Below are 21,480 nucleotides of genomic sequence, written 5' to 3' on the forward strand. Positions count from 1 at the left end.
GAGACAGGAGAATGGCGTAAACCCGGGAGGCGGAGCTTGCAGTGAGCTGAGATCCGGCCACCGCACTCCAGCCTGGGTGACAGAGCGAGACTCCGTCTCAAAAAAAAAAAAAAAAGGTTTCCAAAGTGAAATACTCAATCTGCCACTCTGATATTTTCTCTTTCACTGAAGTCAAAGTGCACTCCTCTCCAGGAAGCATGCTTGTTCATCTTATCAGCTTATCACAGATGACTGGTTTGCCCTTATTAGTCCACCATTACTATGTGCAGCTAAGAACCTCCTATATCCCCAAGCTTTCTGAAATCCTTGGTGACTTTATTTTAAATGTACAGCTTATGTTTCTAGCTTGACATTTAGATTAGGCTGACCTTTTCATAGGGAAGGACTCATCAGGACCACTCATTGCTTTACAGATGTTAAAAGTTTTTCAGAAAGAGCTTTCTTGCGCTCTGAGTGTCTTTGAGACAGTAGTATAACTTTTCAGTAGCATTATCTGAGTATTATTTATGTATTACACACACATACACATTCTGTTTTATAGAACCCTAGAACTCTTTAAGCTGGGAAAGTTTTAAAAATCAACTTTCTAACTTTCTAATTTTCCTGATAATGAAACCGAACCCTAGAGTGCTAAATAGATTTGATTGTTAATACAGATACCAAATCTGCAAAACCTCTGAATTGATATTCCTCAAATGCTTTGTTAATATTATTAACATGATGATATAAAATACATACTTTCATTAATCTAAATTGACATATAGAAAATAGAAGAAATAAATCAAAACTGAATGGCTTTGGCAGGTCATAGAATCAGGTAACCTGCTAAGATTAGCAAAAATAACTTGTTGTTCACCAAGGACCCATATCCCTGTTTGCAATAACTTCTGTTTTACTTGATGCCACAAAAATGCCCCCTTTGCATTGCAAAGTTACAGGGAAAATTGAACCTATCAACCTATAATGTGGCTTTTAATCAATTGTTTACTTGGAGGATAGAAGAAATAGAGGAAGTAAGTCTCACAGTGCAAGTTTATGTGTCTCAAATCCCAGTTCTCTACCTGCCACTCAGAGCTGTGTGTAGATCCAGGGTGTTCACAGAACTTCCATAGCCTTTGGCTAGAACAAGGGCCCAACCCTGGGCCAACACTCCTACCATATCCCTCTGGAACTATTGTTCCACAGCGGGACAGAAATCAGGCCTCTCACCTCTATACTCTAGTGTACTCTGAACAAAGTTGAGCTATATGAGCTGTCTGTCAACCCAAGGGAAGCCTTGTCATGAATATTGATTAGCTAAAAGGGCATTTCTGCCATCTGGTTGGCAGATGAAATGTACAGATCAATACTTATCTTTCAGCTTCAGCAACCTGAAAGAAGGGTGAGTAAGAAGGAAGGAGGAAGGAATATTTACCTTATCAAGATGGTTGTAGAAATCAATATTTGCTGCACAGAGATACCTCCCGAGTAGTGTAGCGTGGGTTGTAAATATTGTGGCAATAGGAAGTTTCCTGGCTCGAGAAAGGATCAGTCCAATTCCAGCCTGCCATTCATGGAATTGGGCAACGACATGTTTACCATCTGCGTGATCTGTCACCTACATTAGAAAAAAAAGGCATTCAGAAAAGGTGTTGATGAAGCTTGATTGTGATCATGGTCCACATTATAAGTGGAGTTATGGTGTCTATAAAGTATTTTACAATTTAAAGGAGTATAAATATAGAGCATGAATATTTAGCAAGGATAAGTACAGGATTCAGTGGCATGTTCATTAACCCCATATATTTTTAGGTCTTAATCTTCTCTTTCAGTGATGGAGCAGATTTTTCGTATCCACAGAAGAATAAATACTAATATTAATGACAGGTAATGAATATTAATAAATAAATGGAATAAATGCAAAGTAGGCACTCAAAAAATATTTATTGACTGGATGAATAAATAAATTCTTAAAGATATCACTGAACAGCTGAATCAATTGGGACTACTCACTTACAAGTTTATTTTTTAAAAACTACTTGAATTATTTTTAATTGACTAGACTTGTGTTTATTTATTGTGTACTTTTTGATATTTGCTGAAGGAATGGCCAGGAAGAGACTTCTATAAAATATAAAAATGCCTTCTATATTTGTAGTGGCCCAATTATGGAAAAGCAAATGTTGCCTAAAACTATATAGCAATCATAACTGAAAAAAATGCATATGAAGAAAAAGTGACTTTTACAATATCATTTTTTTCTAATAAATAGTACTTGGATTTTCGATGACTTGAAAACTCTAAAAGCATACAATGATCTTCATATGTGTATTTGCATATTTGATTTTGAGAAACAAAGATAAAATGCCATTACATCATTTTAGAATAAATAATAAATGATTCCATGTTTTAAATTTATCTTATTTGGGTTTTCTTTTTCTTGAAGGCAACAAAATTTAACTGATATATTACTAAGAATATGGAATTAGAGAGAAAGAGGCTAATAAAAAACATGCCTTAAATCAAATAGCACCTTTGCAACACACTGAAGATCGGGGTCTAATTCCACCCCAGGGTCTAGTTCCAAATCAGATGGGCATCGGTCTCTTTGCCTTACAAAGAGACAGCTTATTTTGTTTGCCCTTACAAAATATTAACATTCACACTGACTCCACTGTGAGAATTCATTTCCTTAATAGAGAAAAGAGCAAAACACCGACATTCAAGAAGGCTGAGCAGAGAATTGGGAAGTTTGGAGCGTTAACTTAAAACAGTGGTTATCACATGTAGTATACATTAGGATCACTTGGAGAGCTTATTAAACAAATAGCTTATTAAGCTATTTGCTACTCTTAAGATTCTATACTTCATATTTTTCTTGCATATATATTAAGTATCATCTATATATCGGGCAATATAATTGGGTGTTTGATACACATCATGCCATTTACATTTGACATGAGGTAAATAGTAATAAGTATCATTATTACACTGTTCCAAAGGCTGGCATTTAATTTGCAGAATGCGGCCGGGCGCGGTGGCTCAAGCCTGTAATCCCAGCACTTTGGGAGGCCGAGACGGGCGGATCACGAGGTCAGGAGATCGAGACCATCCTGGCGAACACGGTGAAACCCCGTCTCTACTAAAAATACAAAAAAACTAGCCGGGCGAAGTGGCGGGCGCCTGTAGTCCCAGCTACTCGGGAGGCTGAGGCAGGAGAATGGCGTAAACCCGGGAGGCGGAGCTTGCAGTGAGCTGAGATCCGGCCACTGCACTCCAGCCCCGGCGACAGAGTGAGACTCTGCCTCAAAAAAAAAAAAAAGAAAGAAAAAAAGAAAAAAAAAAAAAAAAAGAAAAGAAAAAAAAATAATTTGCAGAATGCTCAACATTTCCTCAGATTTCTTTCAATTGTATTAGGACAAACCATAATGGCATCATCTCAAAATTTCCTTCATTCAAAGATCATGGGATCATTTTTAGGCACTGAAAGCAGTTGTGCTATTCCTCTGTTGTATCACTATATAATGAACCATACCTCTTTTAAGAACCAGGCAGTTAAAGATCCAAATATCAGCATATCATTGGCTTCTCGGTCATGATAAGGAATGCCAACACTGCATGCTTCCCAGAGGTCACCCTTCCACCTATCCAGATTCCAAGCTGAATAGCCTATGTCAAAAAGTACCACATAAGGACTTCCTTCTATCAGCCATCTTCCAAAATGCACCTGTCATATAAAGAACACATAGCCATGTAGTGATATTAAGTCATGCAAGACAGGACAATGTATTTGCACTCCGAGGATATAAACTTTATGTAGTACTCAATGGCAGATTAAACAGGCTACTTAAAAAAGAATACTGATAACATATAGCCTCTGCTGTTTGAGCCGCAAGCTGCAATGGGCATAAATCCATTCTTCTAGAATCTCCAAATTCTTACTCTTCATTAAATTTAAAAACAATGTATCTAGATCATGTAATCTCTGTTCATCTATCTCTAGTTACTCGCTTGTGACCTTGAACTCATAGGGTTTAATATTACAGTCTCTGCTTTTATGACAGAGCCATGAAATGCTTTGTATCTCTGAAAACCTGGGTAGTTGGATATAATGGCTCCAGTGTCACTTATTTTCTTTTATGGAACAGGACTAACAATATTTCCTGCTAGAAGAAAAAGCTATTTCTGTATACCAATATGTATGATTTATCTGGCTATTCCTATCAAAAAAAAGTGATGAAAAATGTTTCCCAATATGGTTGCCGTCAGAGGTTTAACTAAACACATTGCCTTAGATACATTATCTCTTTAATCTAGCAGCTCAAAGTATAATTCTATTATAATCTTCAAATTGATGTTGATTCCTAAATTTTTTTTTTTTTTTTTTTTTTTTTTTTTTTTTTTTGAGACGGAGTCTCGCTCTGTCGCCCAGGCTGGAGTGCAGTGGCAGGATCTCCGCTCACTGCAAGCTCCGCCTCCCGGGTTTACGCCATTCTCCTGCCTCAGCCTCCCGAGTAGCTGGGACTACAGGCGCCTGCCACCTCGCCCGGCTAGTTTTTTTTGTTTGTTTGTTTTGTTTTGTTTTGTTTTGTTTGTATTTTTTAGTAGAGACGGGGTTTCACCGTGTTAGCCAAGATGGTCTCGATCTCCTGACCTTGTGATCCTCCCGTCTCGGCCTCCCTAAGTGCTGGGATTACAGGCTTGAGCCACCGCGCCCGGCCAATTCCTAAATGTTTTATCTTCTGCAAGTTTTAATGGATTAGCTCTCTCATTTTTTGTCCCAATTGTGTGTATATCATCACTTGAATATCCAAGTTTTAACTCCCTTTTTTGTCTCCATATTTCTACAGCAATTTACCTGTTCTTTTGTCTTAATTTTTATTTTATGTTTATTCTCCTATTACATGATATACAACCTGATAAACCACTTCAAACCGTTTCTGGAACTCAGCAGAGGCTAAGAGTCTCTTTGAATGTGGATCCAAGCTTCTCTAGAAAATGGCGGGGCGCGGTGGCTCAAGCCTGTAATCCCAGCACTTTGGGAGGCCGAGACGGGTGGATCACGAGGTCAGGAGATCGAGACCATCCTGGCTAACATGGTGAAACCCCGTCTCTACTAAAAAATACAAAAAAGTAGCCGGGCGAGGTGGCGGGCGCCTGTAGTCCCAGCCACTCGGGAGGCTGAGGCAGGAGAATGGCATGAACCCGGGAGGCAGAGCTTGCAGTGAGCTGAGATCCGGCCACTGCACTCCAGCCTGGGCAACACAGTGAGACTCCATCTCAAAAAAAAAAAAGAAAAGAAAAGAAAATATATTCATATTGGCACTTATGACTCCACCCATGGCTGAATTTTGCAGGACTTCAAAGCCCAATTTGATCATTTCCTACCAGGGGACCCAGACATGTGTGGGGATGCTTCTCACCCATCTGTTCCTTGGTCAACCTTGAAAGACCCTCATTATGTTTCAGTTGTTTCCTTTATAATTCAGTGTTTATCATGCCACTGTTTCCTTTCAAGATGAAATTTTCCTGAGCCCCAAACAACTTTTCAATAGTTTTTCTCCTTGGGAAATTCATTGCTTCATGTATTTTAACACTGTGAATAACATGTAATATTACTATATAATGTTTACTGACTGCCTAATATGTGCCAGATGATACATAAGCTAAGATTATAAAGAAGAGTTGAAACTATTACACAAATAGAGAATGTAAGCCAATTGGTACTGACCTCCAGTCAGTTCTTGGCTGCAACACAAAAATATCCCTACACTAGAAAGCCATGTAGTCTTGAGACCAGTCAGTTCTATTGTGTTTCTCATCTACCTCCTCCTTTACAAGAACTTCAAATGCAAGCCCCTTCTAATATCTCCTTTATTTGCACCCTGATAGTACAATAGGCATTGTTCTATCACATTTCTAACATTCTCTATGCTGCCTTCACTAAGAAATGCTTTCGGTACTCTTTGGGATCTCACGTTCCCTTGTAAATTATACATTCCACTCCTTAAACCTTGCGTGCACCTCCTAGACACTACTACCCACACAGCATCTCAAGTGAAGACTTCGCATTTTTTCACCCCCAGAAACTATATTCCTGGGATGAGTAGGAAGGAAAGGTACTGATTTTTAAAATTCTACTGAAACTTTTAAAGCCTTATTCTTTATTTACATATAAAACACCTTTGAAATGTATGCTATCCAAAAATATTACCTTTCCTTGCTCAGCAAAGATAAGGTTACTTTTTGACCTTATCCTAAGCAACTTCAAAGGCCATATTTTTTATCCTGCACACTTAACCCCATGGTTACTTGACCTTATGAACTTAAATTTCATGTCAATCTGCTTTCAGCTACTCAAGATCATGACTGTATTCTTTCCTTGTCAAATCCCAAATTGTTTCTTCTCTAAAATATTCCACTTCGGCATTCTGCTACCCAGTTACAACTCTTGTACTTCCATTTCTGTCACTCTGTTTCTGCCAGTGTATATCTTCTTTCTTTCTCCCCTTTAAGATCTCCAGTTCCTATAACCCTCCATGTTGTCCTACATTACCATCTTCTTTCTGGCTTTGCTTACTTTCCTGTCTATTCCTTATTTAACTCCTTCCTTTTCTATATATTCTAATGCAATGGCCCATCAATTAAACTATTAATTCAATCACTTTCACAATTACCTTCTATGCTTGGGCTACTTTGACCCATTGTATGAATGGTGAAATTAAACAACACTGGATCTTCATCTATTCTGCTTCCTGCACCGTCACTCAGACTGTAGATCTCTCCTGGACTAAGTCAGACCCGTGTGTATTTGTGCCACTATAAAGTCATGACTACATCTCAAACATGTCCAAAAATTCCTTGAACACTTTTTCAGAACTTCTTTCTTGAACTTCCCTAGTTTCTACATTTGCCTCTTAATTCTCATAAAATGACCTTTAACACTTGCTTCAGTAAGATCATCAAAAGCATTGGGTAAGATTGTCCTGAATTCTTCATTAACTTGTATCTAGTATTTACAGATATTCTTGTTTCCTGTTTGAGTGAGACAAGTGAAAAATGATTCTTTCAGTATTGCTTTGGATCTTGTTCCCTTCCCCATTCTCAGTGACTTTACTCTCTTCAATCTTCCATTTATTCTGAGCTTTTAGCTTTTCCCTGTCTGCTAGGTATTTCCCTTTTGCAAATAAACATGCTCAAGTCTTACCCATATTTAATAACACACCAATTCTCAAAACCATGTCATTCTGCAACTACTTTATTATATTTTATCTTCACAGAAAAATCTCATAATCACAACTTCTGTATCTTTTTTCTTACCACTTGTTTATTCCTTAACCCATTGAAATGAGATTTAACCTTCCTTTCTCTTCTGAAACTGTACTTACCCATGTTACCAATGGCCCAAATGTTACCAAACCCAGCAGACCCTGGATCAATCCTTTGTTGACTTAATCCTTTCTTCATACTTAAAATTCTCTCCTCCCTTGATTTGACATCATGATTCCTATTGTAGCTGTAACAAATTACCAGAAGCCTAGTGGCTTAAAACAAATTTATTATCTTATAGATATTGAAGTCAGTCATTCAAAATAGACTAAAATCAGTGTGTTGACAGAGCCACATTCCATGTGTAGTCTCCAAGGAAGAATCTATTTTCTTACTTCTTTTTTTTTTTTTGCAACCTCTGCCTCCCGGGTTCAAGTGATTCTCCTGCCTCAGCCTCCCGAGTAGCTGGGATTACAGATGTCTGCCACCACACCCTGCTAATTTTTGTATATTTAGTAGAGACAGGAGTTTCACCATGTTGACCAGACTGGTCTTGAACTTCTGACCTCAGGTGATCCATCCACCTTGGCCTCCCAAAGTGCTGGGATTACAGGCATGAGCCACCATGCCTGGCCGCCTTTTCTTACTTCTATAGGCCACCTATATTCCTTGTGGCCTCTTCCTCCATCTACAAAGTAGCTCCCTTCAACCTCTGCTTTCATTGTCACATCTCCTGCCTGATTATAATTCTACAGCCTCCCTCTTATGAGGACCCTTATGTTTACTTTGGGCCCACCTAGATATTTCAGGATTATCTCCCCTTCTCAAAATCTCTAAGTTAATCACATCTGCAATATTCCATTTGCTATAAAAGGTAACATATTCACAGCTTCTGAGGATTAAAACGTGAACATCCTTGGTTCCACATCATTAGCTTTGCTTCTACATTCGCAATATCTAGCTTCTTTTAATATAGATGCCCTAACATGCTGACATTCCACAAGGTTTGGTTGAAGACTTTTGCTCCATGTCTAAACATTTCCACTGAATAATTTTAACAACACTCATGACTTCAGTTTATGTACAAATGACTTCCTCAAAAACATGTTTACACTATAGCTTCTGCTGAACTCCAAACCAATTATCCTTCCTCCTTGGTTTTCACAAGGTGTCTCAAATGCAATCCATTTAAAAGGAAGTTCATCATCTTTCTCACAAACCTACTATTTTTCTCTAAGTAGGTGAATGGTCTTCTCTTGTGAGTTCATGTTAATTGCAGTCTTTTTTCCCATAAGTTTACTGAGAATTGCCAAGTAAAGTGTCAGTTCCTTTACCTGGCAGCCATGCTTATTCATTGCGTCCACTGCTCTTCTGACAGCATCATTTACAGGTTCACACTGTTCCACCTGAGTCTTCATATTATGCTCAAAATATGGACCTATCAGAAAATAGTTGTCTCCCCATTCATCTGCTGTTGTTTTGGCCTTTGTCTGAATCACAGTATAGATGCCTCCAACTGTTAAAAGGAAAAAAGTTTCTATTATCATTCAGGTTAGCGATTCATTCAAAGTGAAAAGGGATGAAAATGAGTTCAGATTTTTAAATTAGCATTTAGGATCCACTAAGCCCAAGGATTTATTTACCTTTCAAAAAGAATAGTATTTAACATATTGTTAAGGGACACCAATGAACGGTTACTACTTTGTTCAATTCTGGGCGTATTTTAAGGTCCCTTCCAGGTACATGTGAAAGAACAGCAGGCTGGCAGCAGCAAAGAGGTAAAATACTTCAAAAAAAAGTCTGAAAAGACAATTGTAGCGAAACACTACTTGCTTAAAGCTCCAGTCACTTTGTAGTGTCAAAGTTAGGACAAATACCCGTTGTCATCATACATGCCTTCAGCATCAGAAATCACTTTCGCCCCTCTTCCTCCTTCTCCGACAGTGGTCCAGAAGGGGCTCAGGCATGTTCAAATAACAACTTCTGTGGTTTTCAATTATGAGGAAATCTCCTAAGCTAAATAGTCATTTATCTTTTAAAGCACCAACTAAGGTACCTGTTGATAAGGAGAAAGTGCTTATAGATGTTCATAGAAGATGCTTGGTCCAACCCTGATGTCAAATCCAATAACACAAATACATATTTCATTCTCACATGGTATTTCTCCCTTCCTAGTAAGGGAGGAGACCACCTCTCATATTGTCTTATGCCCAATTTCTCCCTCCAAAGAAGAAGTAAAAACTGAAAGGCAGAAATGAAATCCACAGGCAGACAGCCCAGCGCCGCACCCTGGGCCTGGTTAAAGATCGGCCCCTGATCTAGCCTGTTATGTTATCTATAGATTCCAGACATTGTATGGAAAAGCATTATGAAAATCCCTGTCCTGCTCTGTTCCATTCTGATTACTGGTGCATGCAGCCCCCAGTCATGTACCCCCTTAGAGTTGTAAGCCCTTAAAATGGACAGGAATTGCTCACTCAGAGAGCTCGGTTGTTGGAGATGTGAGTCTTGCCAAAGCTCCCAGCCTAATAAAACCCTTCCTTCTTTAACTCGGTGTCTGAGAGGTTTAGTCTGCAGTGTTGTCCTGCTACCCTAGAATCATTGCTTTAAATGTACCCTCTGATATTGCTGCTACCTCTATTAAAACACAAAGCCAGAAAATATGGATACATGTGGAAAATATGCACACCCTTGGATCCAGCAAGTCCACATCTAGGAAATTGACCTGGGGGAAAATTAAGGAGAGTGTGAAAAGATTGTTTACTGAAGCATTATAATGGCAAAAAATTAGAAACAACTTACATTGAACTAGTCAACTTACTTAACTGACAGAAGTCTCAATTAGCTCCTGTGGCAAATGGGGGTAAAATAATATTTAGCTTGGAGGGAAAGACAGGCTTTAAAAGAGAATTAAAAATTAGACTTGGCCTAGGCAATGAATTTATGACCAAGTCCTCAAAAACAAACACAACAAAAGCAAAAGTAGACAAATGGGACTTAATTAAACTAAAATGTTTCTGCACCACAAAAGACCGAATCCACAGAGTAATCTATATCTATATCTATGTCTATGTCTGTCTCTATCTATCTATCTACCTACTACCTATGTTTCTCCTATTTGTTCTGTCTCTCTAGAGAACCCTGACAAATACAGTGAGCTCAGGTCCTGAGCAGACATTTTCCAAAGGAAGACATACAAGTGGCAAATAAATGTGAAAAAAATGCTCATCATCACTAATAATCATAGAATGCAAATTAAAACCACCATGTGATACCTCCTTATGCCAGTCAGAACGGCTATCATTATAAAGTTTAAAAACAGCAGATGTTGGTGAGGATGTGAAGACAAGAAAATGCTTATACACTGTTGGTAAGAATGTAAATTAGTACAAACGTTATGAAAGGCAGTATGAAGATTTCTGAAAGAACTAGAAACAGAACTACCATTCGATCCAGCAATCCTGCTATTGGGTATGGACCCAAAGTGAAAGAAATCATATTTAAAAAGATATCTGCATTAGTATGTTCAAAGTAGCACTGTTTCCAATAGCAAAGATGTGGAATCAACCTAAATGTCGCCGGGCACAGTGGCTCAAGCCTGTAATCCCAGGACTTTGGGAGGCCGAGACGGACGGATCACGAGGTCAGGAGATCGAGACCATCCTGGCTAACACGGTGAAACCCTGTCTCTACTAAAAAATACAAAAAAGTAGCCGGGCGAGGTGGCGGGCGCCTGTAGTCCCAGCTACTGGGGAGGCTGAGGCAGGAGAATGGCGTAAACCCGGGAGGCGGAGCTTGCAGTGAGCTGAGATCCGGCCACTGCACTCCAGCCCAGGCGACAGAGCGAGATTCCGTTTCAAAAAACAAACAAAAAAAAACCTAAATATCTATCAGTGGATGATCGGATAAAGAAAATGTGGTGTATATGTATGTATTTATATATGTATATATTAATGTGTTAACATATATCTGTTACTCAGTCATAAAAAAGAATGAAATCATGTCTTTTGTAGAAACATGGATAGAACTGCAGGACATTACCTGCAGTGAAATAACTCAGAAACAGAAAGTCAAACACAGTATGTTCTCACTTAGTGAGAGCTAAGTGGGAACTAAACGATGGGTACCCATAGACATATAGAATGAAATAATAGATACTTGAGACTAAAGAAAGTTGGGAGGATAAGAGTACGGTGAGGATTGAAAAACTATGGATTGGACACAATGTTCACTTTTCAGGTGATGGTCTACTAAAAGCTCAGACTTCACCACTATGCAACATATGTACGTAAGAAACCTGATCTTGTACCCTGATACAGCTTGGCTGTGTCCCCACCCAAATCTCATCTTGAATTGTAGTTTCCATAATCCTCACATGTTGTGAGAGATATTTGGAGGGAGGTAACTCAATCATAGAGGAGGTTACGCTCGTACTCTTCTCATGATAGTGAGTTCTCACAAGATCTGATGGTTTTATAAGGGGCTCTTCCCCCTTTTGCTTGGCACTTCTACTTGCTGCTGCCATATGAAGAAGGACATGTTTGTTTCTCCTTCTGCCATGATTGTAAGTTTCCCGAGGCCTCCCCAGCCCTGTGGAACTGTGAGCCAATTAAACGTTTTTTCTTTATAAATTACCCAGTCTTGGGTATGTCTTTATAAACAGCATGATAATAAACTAGTACATACCTTCTAAATATATATAAATAAATTTTAAAAATATAAAATAAATTAGATCTGATTGGAAAGGCAAAAATTGAGCAAGTAAAATGTCACTTAATGGGGTAATTACAAAGGGTGAAGAAATTGGGCAAATGGATGTCATGAAGAGGAATTTTTAGGCAGAAGTAATGGTTAGAGCCCAGGCTGTAAGCTGGAGTAGAGTGTGCAAGGAAAGAGTAATAGGATTGAAAAGGATAACCAGATAGAAGGATATAGGGAAGGGTAAGAGGAGGAAGACCTTAAGCAGCATATTTCCCGTGACAGCACTAAACAATAATCACATGTGAGAGTCTGTCAATTACTTGAGCAATACTTTGTTCACGAGCTAGAGCAACGAAATGACTCAAGAAGTCCTTTGTGAAATCCTGGAGGTAATAAGATCCTGGCATCAATCTTCAACTCAATTGCAAAGAGCAATTTTATTACTTATATATTACTTCTCATTTTTCACTGCTGTCTTTCAAAACATATTCCAATTCATCAGACTACAGGTTTTGATAGCTACTATAGTTCTTAAATGTATTATTCCAGTAACTTATACTTTACATAGTAAATCTTAACAATAGTCACAATCAGCGGTCACAAGGTAGAACTACATCTGGAGACATTACTTTAAGCCTGAGCCATGCAAAATATACTTTTTGGAAAATTGCCCTTTGAAAGGTGAGACACAAAAGGCAAATGTTGATGCTATTATAAGGTACCATAGGATTCATTAATTTATAAAAGAAAAGAGCTAATGTAACTCCAAAATCCAAGCGATTTTCATATGAGTCTACACAAGCTAGTTCTCCTTAAGCATTTCATCTTTAAGGAAAAGTTTTTTACTGTATCAAAAAAAGTTTAAACTGTCATTGAGCAGAGTCTGATAATAAGGACACTACCAAATCACAGTTTAAATGCCACATGATGAGGACAGAACAGAACACTTGAAGAGGATATATAAAACTTGCAAGCAGAAACTTCTAGAGTGGACAAGAACAGACATGATTCACTTAACCATCCAACAATAAATCTAAGTTAACATAAATTGATGTTATCTACTACACCTAAGTATTTCCTCAAATTCTGGACAATTTTAGAAACCATCAAAATTATTCGCTGAGGAAAAATAAACTTAGCCAATTTACAAAGGCAACTAAAATGAAGAACTTTTCTTTAAAGTGTGGGAGTCACATCTTAGCAACATATTTAAATATATCTAAGCTTTCTTCAAAACCGCTATCCACAAAAATGCAAAATTTCCAAAGAATTTATCTACAGAAGAGTAGACTTATTTTCTTCATCTTCTCCAGGAGAATATACCATAAGTTTCTGATGGTACATGTTTATTAGATGTTTTATTTACATGCTTTATCCTTGAAAACTCTTTTTATTTGCAACTATGCATCTTGCTCAGAGATCTTAAAACATTCTTGTTTGCTAGATTATGTATTTCAAATTCATATACACTTTGGTAGATGCTAACATTTTTATTTACTAAAGAACATAAGGGGGAAATAGAAATTCTTTATTTGAAGAAACAAATGATTTGATTTGGGAAATGAAATGAAAAGATAAACATTGTTAATTAATTTGCTACTTCTTTTACTCAGCTAAGGCCTTCAGATAGTTCCCTGTATAGCCTTAGAGTGTGTAAACTATGATTATGCTCTCTCAGTCTATTAGAAATAAAAACATATAGCTTTAAAAATTTCAAGGGAAGGGGCTTCAAGATGACTGACTAAAGGCATCTGATACTTGCCTCCTCCACAAAGAACCAAAATAGTAAGTAGAAAATCCCACATAAGAGAGAATTCTGGAATTCAACAGAGAAGTGACAGGAAGCATCTAAGGCAATGAAGGGGAGGGAAACAAGGAAGCCTACCCAGTAGGTATCCTCTGTGAGGCCAGAGAGGCTCCCCAGTTCATGGAAAGGTAAGTGACCGACTCCCAGTGGTCCACATCTGCATTATGGACTCCAGGAATCCTACCCACAGGAGAGTTCCTTGACCATGCAGGCCTTGAGACTAACATAAGGAATTGCCCAGCAATCACACAAAGGCATTGCTCCAGAGAAGGAGCTCTCACTGGGTCCCACCCCTGCCATCCCCATTTCTGAGCAGCAAGGCACCATTTTGAGAGCCTAAACCCCACCTAGATGACATCTTTCCTCAGACCCCAACATCATCTGCATCTCCACATCCCTGAAGCCCTGTTGACATTCCCCACCCATAGCTGAGTGCTATTGCTGGCTGCTGTCACCAGGGATAAAATGTGTGTCATTAGAAGTGGACTCCTCCACCCCCAGTAACAGGGCTGTTACACATTTATAAGCTCCCAAAGAAAATGCTACCCCACTTGCAACCACCATCTAGGGCTGAAACACATGCTCACAAGCCACCTGTTTATGGCTGCTGCCACTGAAAGCAACATACTCCGCACCCTATCAAGAGCAGGGCAGCAATGCAGTAGCTACTACTTCACTCAAGCATTCTGCTGGGGGCCTGAGGATCACTGCACTCCAGCCTATGACAGCCAGTGTCCACATACACCATTGAGTGGCCTGAGGACAGGAAAACCCAGTCTGGTTTTGCCTTCCTCAATGCCTAAGCCAGCAGTCTGGGAACCTTTGGTAGATGCCAACTACATCTACCAAAGACAGCCTTGTCCCATCCACCACAACTAGTACCTAAACACTCCTCCCAGAAGCCTGATGATGGGCCTACCCAATCTGCCATTGCCATCACAACGGGCACCAGCTGCATGTGCCACCTGTGGGTCTGAAGACTGGCTCATCCAGCCCTTGCAGCCACCAGCAACACCAGCACAGACTGCTTGGGAGCCAGAAAGTTGTCTTGCAGTTGCTACAGCCATCACCCACACCACACCCACTGCCTAGAAGCCTGAGGATCCGCACACCAGCCCAGCCTACTGTGGCCACTACTGGCACCCAAGCAAACTGCCTGAAGGCCAAAGAATCAACCCAACTATACTCATTACCATCAGTGCCAGTGTACACAGCCCTGAGGCCCAAGGACAAGAATGCTAGGCCTACCACCACCACTGGGGCCAAGGACTGGCCTACCTGATGTTCTCGTCTCCAGCACAACTTCATCACCACCTTCACTAACAACTGCACCCTAAGCCACTGAAAAAAATCACAGATACTGCTGATACTGTTGGCAGCTGAAACAAATAATATGAAGACTTTGCTACTGTATGCACCTAGAAATCAAAAACCAATGTGTCCTACTCAATCAACACCAAGATATATCTTCAGGAAAAAGTCTTCCCCTACAAAAACAAATTTACAAAATTGGAAGCAGCAATCGTTACACCAGATGCATGGATGTCAATGCAAGAACAAAATAAACATAAAAAGGTGAAGGAATATGACACCTCCAAAGGAATTTAATAATTCTTCAGCAACATATGCCAGTGGAAAAAAAAGACATTTATAAAATTCTGGAAAAATGAATCCAAAATGTTGATATTAAGGAAGCTCAGTGAGACACAAGAGAACTCAGATACACAAAAAGAAATCAGAAGAACAATTTAGGGTATGAAAGAGACATTGACCCAAGAGATAGATACAATAAAAAAAGAACCAAACAAATTCTGGAACTGAAGAGTTTATTGAAAGAAATACAAAATGCATTCAAGAACTTCAACAACAAATTAGATCAAGCAGAAGAAAAAATTCAGAACTTAAAGACAGGTCTTTTAAAATTCCCTAGTCAAATGATAGAAAGAAAAAAAAAAAGAATGAACAAAGTCTATGTGACATATGAGGCACCATAAAGTGAACAAATATTCAAATTTGCAGTTTCCCAGAAGGTAAAGAGAAAATGAAAGGTGTAGGAAACCTACTTAACAACACAAGAGCTGAAAAGTTTTCAAATCTAGCAAGAGATTTAGATATCCAGACACATGAAAGTCAGAAATTCCTAGGCCGGGCGCGGTGGCTCAAGCCTGTAATCCCAGCACTTTGGGAGGCCGAGACGGGCAGATCATGAGGTCAGGAGATCGAGACCATCCTGGCTAACACGGTGAAACCCAGTCTCTACTAAAAAAATACAAAAAACTAGCCCGGCGAGGTGGCGGGTGCCTGTAGTCCCAGCTACTCCAGAGACTGAGGCAGGAGAATGGCATAAACCCGGGAGGCGGAGCTTGCAGTGAGCTGAGATCTGGCCACTGCACTCCAGCCCAGGCGACAGAGTGAGACTCCGTCTAAAAAAAAAAAAAAAAAAAAATGAAAGTCAGAAATTCCCAAATAACATAATGCAAAAAGCTCTTCTCCACAGCACATTATAGTCAAACTGTCAAAAGCCAAACAGTAAGAATTCTAAAACAGCAAGCAAAATGTCTAGTCACTTGTAAGGGAACTTCCACAAGATTAACAGATTAACAGCAGATTTCTCACCAGAAACCTCATAGACCAGGAGAAAATGGGATGATATATTCAAAATACTGAAAGAAAAAAATAACAACCAAGGATGCTACACCCAGCAACATTGTCCTTCATATATGAAGGATAAATAAAATCCTTTCTGGGCAAGAAAAAGTTGAAGAAATTCATTATCACTAGACTGGCTTCACAAGAAATACTTAAAAGAAGTCCTACACATGGAAGTGACAGCACACTGCCATTATGAAGACACAAAAGGATATACAACTAACTGGTAGAGCAAAACGCAAATACAGAAGAGAAAGAACTCATATGTTACCACTATAGAAAATCACCAAACCACAATCATAAACAATAAGAAGAAAAAGAGAGAAAGAGAGAAAGAGAGAAAGAAAGAAAGAAAGAAAGAAAGAAAGAAAGAAAGAAAGAAAGAAAGAAAGAAAGAAAGAAAGAAAGAAAGAAAGAAAGAAAGAGAGAGAGAGAGAGAGAGAGGGAGGGAGGGAGGGGAAGGGAAGAAGGACAAACAGGAATCAATTAATAAAATGGCAGGAATAAGCTCTCACATGTCAATAATAGCCTTGCAGGTAAATGGATTAAATTGTTACTTCAAAGACATAGACTGGCTAAATAGATATAAAACAAATATATGACCCAATTATAAACTGCCTATAAGAAACTCATCTCACTTGTAAAGATAAATATAGACTGTAAGTAAAAGGGTGAAAGATCTTCCATACAAAGAGAAACCAAAAATGAGCAGAAGTAGGTATACCTATAGCAGATAAAATTGACTTTAAATAAAAAACACTAAAAAGAGACAAATGTCATTCCATAATGATAAAAGGAACAATTCAGCAAGAAGACATAATATAAATTCTAAACATTCATACTCAACACCAGAGCATCCAGATATACAAAGCAAATATTTTTAGATATAAAGGGAGAAATAGAATCCAGTACAGTAATAGTTGGGGATTTCAACATCCTAATCTCAGCATTAGATAGATCATCTAGACAGAAAATTAACAAAGAAATGTTGGATTGAAACTTGACTTTAGACCAAACGGACCTAACATTTACACAATATTTCATCCAACAGCTAGAGAATATATTTATCTCATCAGCATATGAAGCATTCCCCAGGATACGTCATATGTTAGAACACAAAACAAGTCCAACTAATTTTAAAAATTTGAAATCATATTAAGCATCTTCTCACATCATAATGGAATAAAACTGGAAATCAATAACAAGAAAAACTTTAAAACCTATATATACACATGGAAATTAAACAACATGCTCCTGAATGAACATTATGTCAAGAAGAAAATTAAGAAGGAAATCAAAACTTTTTGAAACAAATGAAAATTGAAACACAACATACCAAAAGCCATGGGATACAGCAAAGGCAGTGCTAGAGGGAAGCTGATCAATAAACACTTACATTAAAAACTTAGAAAGATTTCAAATATATAATCTAATGATGTACCTCAAGAAACCAGAAAAGCAAGAACAAACAAAACCCAAAACTAGCAGAAGGAAAGAAAAAATAAAGAACAGAAACACTTAATGAAATAGAGAAAGACAACAACAGCAACAAAAGCAACAACAACAAGGGATTAACAAAATGAAGTTGCTATTTAAAAAAGGTAAAGGCCGGGCGCGGTGGCTCAAACCTGTAATCCCAGCACTTTGGGAGGCCGAGGCGGACGGATCACGAGGTCAGAAGATCGAGACCATCCTGGCTAACACGGTGAAACCCCGTCTCTACTAAAAAAAAAATACAAAAAAATAGCCGGGCGAGGTGGCGGGCGCCTGCAGTCCCAGCTACTCCGGAGGCTGAGGCAGGAGAATGGCGTCAACCCGGGAGGCGGAGCTTGCAGTGAGCTGAGATCCGGCCACTGCACTCCAGCCTGGGTGGCAGAGCAAGACTCCGTCTCAAAAAATAAATAAATAAATAAAAATAAAAAAGGTAAAATAGATAAATCTCTAGCTAGACTAACCATGAAGAAAAGAGATGAGACTCAAATAAAGAAAATCAGAAATAAAGAAGAAAACATATTACAACCAATACCACAGAAATATAAAAGAGTATCAGAGACTTTTATCAACAACCATACACTAAAAAACTGAAAAATCTAGAGGAAAAAAATAAATTTCTGGACACATACCACCTACCAAGATTGAATTAAGAAAAAACAGATGTCCGGGTGCGGTGGCTCAGGCCTGTAATCCCAGCACTTTGGGAGGCCGAGGCAGGTGGATCACGAGGTCAGGAGATCAAGACCATCCTGGCTAACACGATGAAACCCAGTCTCTAGTAAAAAATACAAAGAAATTAGCCAGGTGTGGTGCGGGCGCCTGTAGTCCCAGCTACTCAGGAGGCTGAGGCAGGAGAATGGCATGAACTCTGGAGGCGGAGCTTACAGTGAGCCAAGAGGCGCCACTGTACTCCAGCCTGGGCAACACAGTGAGACTCCGTCTCAAAAAAAAAAAAAAAAAAAAAAAAGAAAGAAAAAAATAGAAAACCTGAACAGACCAGTAATGAATAATGAGATTGAATCAGTAATTAAAATTCTCCCAACAAAGAAAATTTCAAGACCAGATGGCTTTACTGTCAAATTTTACCTAACTTTCAAAGAAAACTAACAAGTCTCCCTAAACTCTTCCAAAAATTAAAGAGGAAGGAATTCTCCCTAACTTATTATCTGAGGCCAGCATTATCCTGATCAGATAACCAGACAAGGATGCAAGAAAACATAAAACTGCAGGTTAATATCCCTGATGGAACATAGATGTGAAAATCTTCTAACAAATACTAGCAAACTGAATCCAACAGTACATCCAAAAGATAATACACCATGATCAGTGGAATTTATACTAGGGATGCAAGAACAGTGCAAATCAATAAATGTGATACATTACATCAACAAAAAGAACAAAAACCATATGATCATCTCAATAGATACAGAAAAAGCATTTGATAAAATTTAACATTCCTTCATGAAAAAACTATCAGCAGCCAATCATAGAAGGAACATATCTCAATATAATAAAAGCCATATATGACAAATCCACAGCTAACATCATACTGAACTGGGAAAAACTGAAAACCTTTCCTCTAAGAACCAGGACAAAATAAGGATGCCCACTTTCATCACTCCTATTCAATATAATACTGGAAGCCCTAGCCACAGCTTTTGGGCTAGAGAAAGAAAGAAAGAAAAGGTATGCAAATAGGAAAAGACAAAGTCAAATTGTCCGTCTTTCCAAGATGACATGATTTTATATCTAGTAATACCAAGACTCCACCAAAGCACCCTTAGCTCTGATAAATAAATTCAGTAAAGTTGTAGGAGACAAAGTCAGCATATGAAATAAGCAATGTTCCTATACACCAATAATAAACTAGCTGAGAAGAAAATTAAGAAGGCAATCCCATTTACAATAGCTAAAAATTAAAATATTTAGAGATAAATTTAACCAAGAAACTGAAGAATCTCTATTAGGAAAACTACAAAACACTGATAAAAGAATTGAAAAGGACAGAAACAAATGGAGAGATATCCCATGCTTATGGATCAGAAAAATTAATATTGTGAAAATGGGCCTACTACCCAAAGCAATCTACAGATTCTATATGATCCTTATCAAAATAGCAATGTCATTTTTCACAGAAATAGAAAGACCAATCTAAAATTTGTATGAAATTAAAAAATAGCTCCAATAGCCAAAGTCACCCTGTGAGAAAAGAACAATGCTAGCGGTATCACACTACCTGATTTCAAAGTATATTACAAAGGTATAGTAACCTAAACAGCATGATATTGATATTAGAAGACATTTAGACCAATGGAAGAGAATAGAGAACCTAGAAATGCATCCACATATTTATAGCCAACTGGTTTTCAACAAAGGTGCCAGGAATATACATTGAGGAAAGGATACAGTCTTCAAGAAATGGTGCTGAAAAAATTGGACATCCATTAGATATCCATGTGCAAAAGAATAAAACTGGACTCCTGATATGATTTGGATGTTTGTTCCCTCCAAATCTCATGTTGAAATATAATCCCCAACTTCTTAGGATCTTGGCAGATGGGAGGCAGGACTAGATTGCAGCTCCAACTCAGACAGACACAGCAGCATGTGGAGGCTTGCATTGTGAATTTTAGCTCCAGATGGAGTGCAAGAACAAATCAGCAATCCTGAGAGGACCCACAGACCCTCTGAAGGAAGTAGACTGCTCCTGCAAGACCCCCCAAATACTGTGAGTGCTCCAACTGTGGAAATGGGAAAGGGAGATCCTACTCTCCTGAACACATGCCCCCACTGGAGAAACTGAAGGTCCGTTTGGGGGAGAAGTTTCCGACCTTACCTGGAGTTGAGTTAATTTAGAGAGCCGAGCAAAACACAGATGTAGAGGAAGCAGTGAGAAAGGCCCTGGGAACTCACTGGGTCCCTGAGTAGGCCATTCCTGCCTGGCACCACAGGGATCCATCAGGAGGGCAACCAGAGGAGCAGGGAAAAATACCACAGAGAGAAAGAAATCTCCAGCTGAGCTTCATAATTTGAATGCAGCGAGAAGCCTCCTGGCCAGAACTTGAGGGAGGGTGTGAATTCCCAAGCTCTTGCAGCTAGGAGGCAGGTAGCCTGGGGCAAGCTCTCAAGCCCAGCTTGCCCACCACCTAAAAACAGGCTTGGGGCTGTTAGTGGTGGCATGGTGGGAGTAAGACCAGCCCTTGGGTTTACATGGAAGCTGGGTAAGGCCTGTGACTTCTGGCTTTTCCCCCACTTCCCTGACAACATGCATGACTCAGCAGAGGCAGTCACAATTCTAGGTACACAACTCCACTGACCTGGGAACCTCACACCCATCCCCCACTGCGGCTGCAGCAAGACCTACCCAAGGAGAGTCTGAGCTCAGACACACTTAGCCCTGCCTCCACCTGATGGTCCTTCCCTACCCACCCCGGTAACTGAAGACAAAGGGCATGTAATCTTGGGAGTTCTAGGACCCTGCCCACTGCCAGTTTCTCTCCATACTACCATGGCTGATGTTCTCTGGAAAGCTCCACCTCTGGCAGGAGGTCAACCAGCACAAAAATAGAGCATGAAACCAT

General features: G+C 39.1%; 1 protein-coding gene across 2 annotated transcripts in view; it reads right to left on the reverse strand.

Annotated features, from left to right (window-relative positions):
* The window catches only part of GYS2 (glycogen synthase 2), a 76,159-nt gene that overhangs the window by 39,113 nt on the left and 15,566 nt on the right, over positions 1–21,480 (reverse strand). For both annotated transcript variants that reach the window (XM_030939928.1, XM_030939927.1), the window contains exons 2-4: positions 8,583–8,764; positions 3,515–3,706; positions 1,415–1,597 (exon numbers count right to left, since the gene is read on the reverse strand). In XM_030939928.1, the coding sequence (XP_030795788.1) occupies positions 1,415–1,597; positions 3,515–3,706; positions 8,583–8,764 (557 nt within the window). The remainder of the gene's footprint in view (positions 1–1,414; positions 1,598–3,514; positions 3,707–8,582; positions 8,765–21,480) is intronic.

Source organism: Rhinopithecus roxellana, chromosome 10 (assembly GCF_007565055.1).
Source record: "Rhinopithecus roxellana isolate Shanxi Qingling chromosome 10, ASM756505v1, whole genome shotgun sequence".
NCBI lineage: Eukaryota > Metazoa > Chordata > Mammalia > Primates > Cercopithecidae > Rhinopithecus > Rhinopithecus roxellana.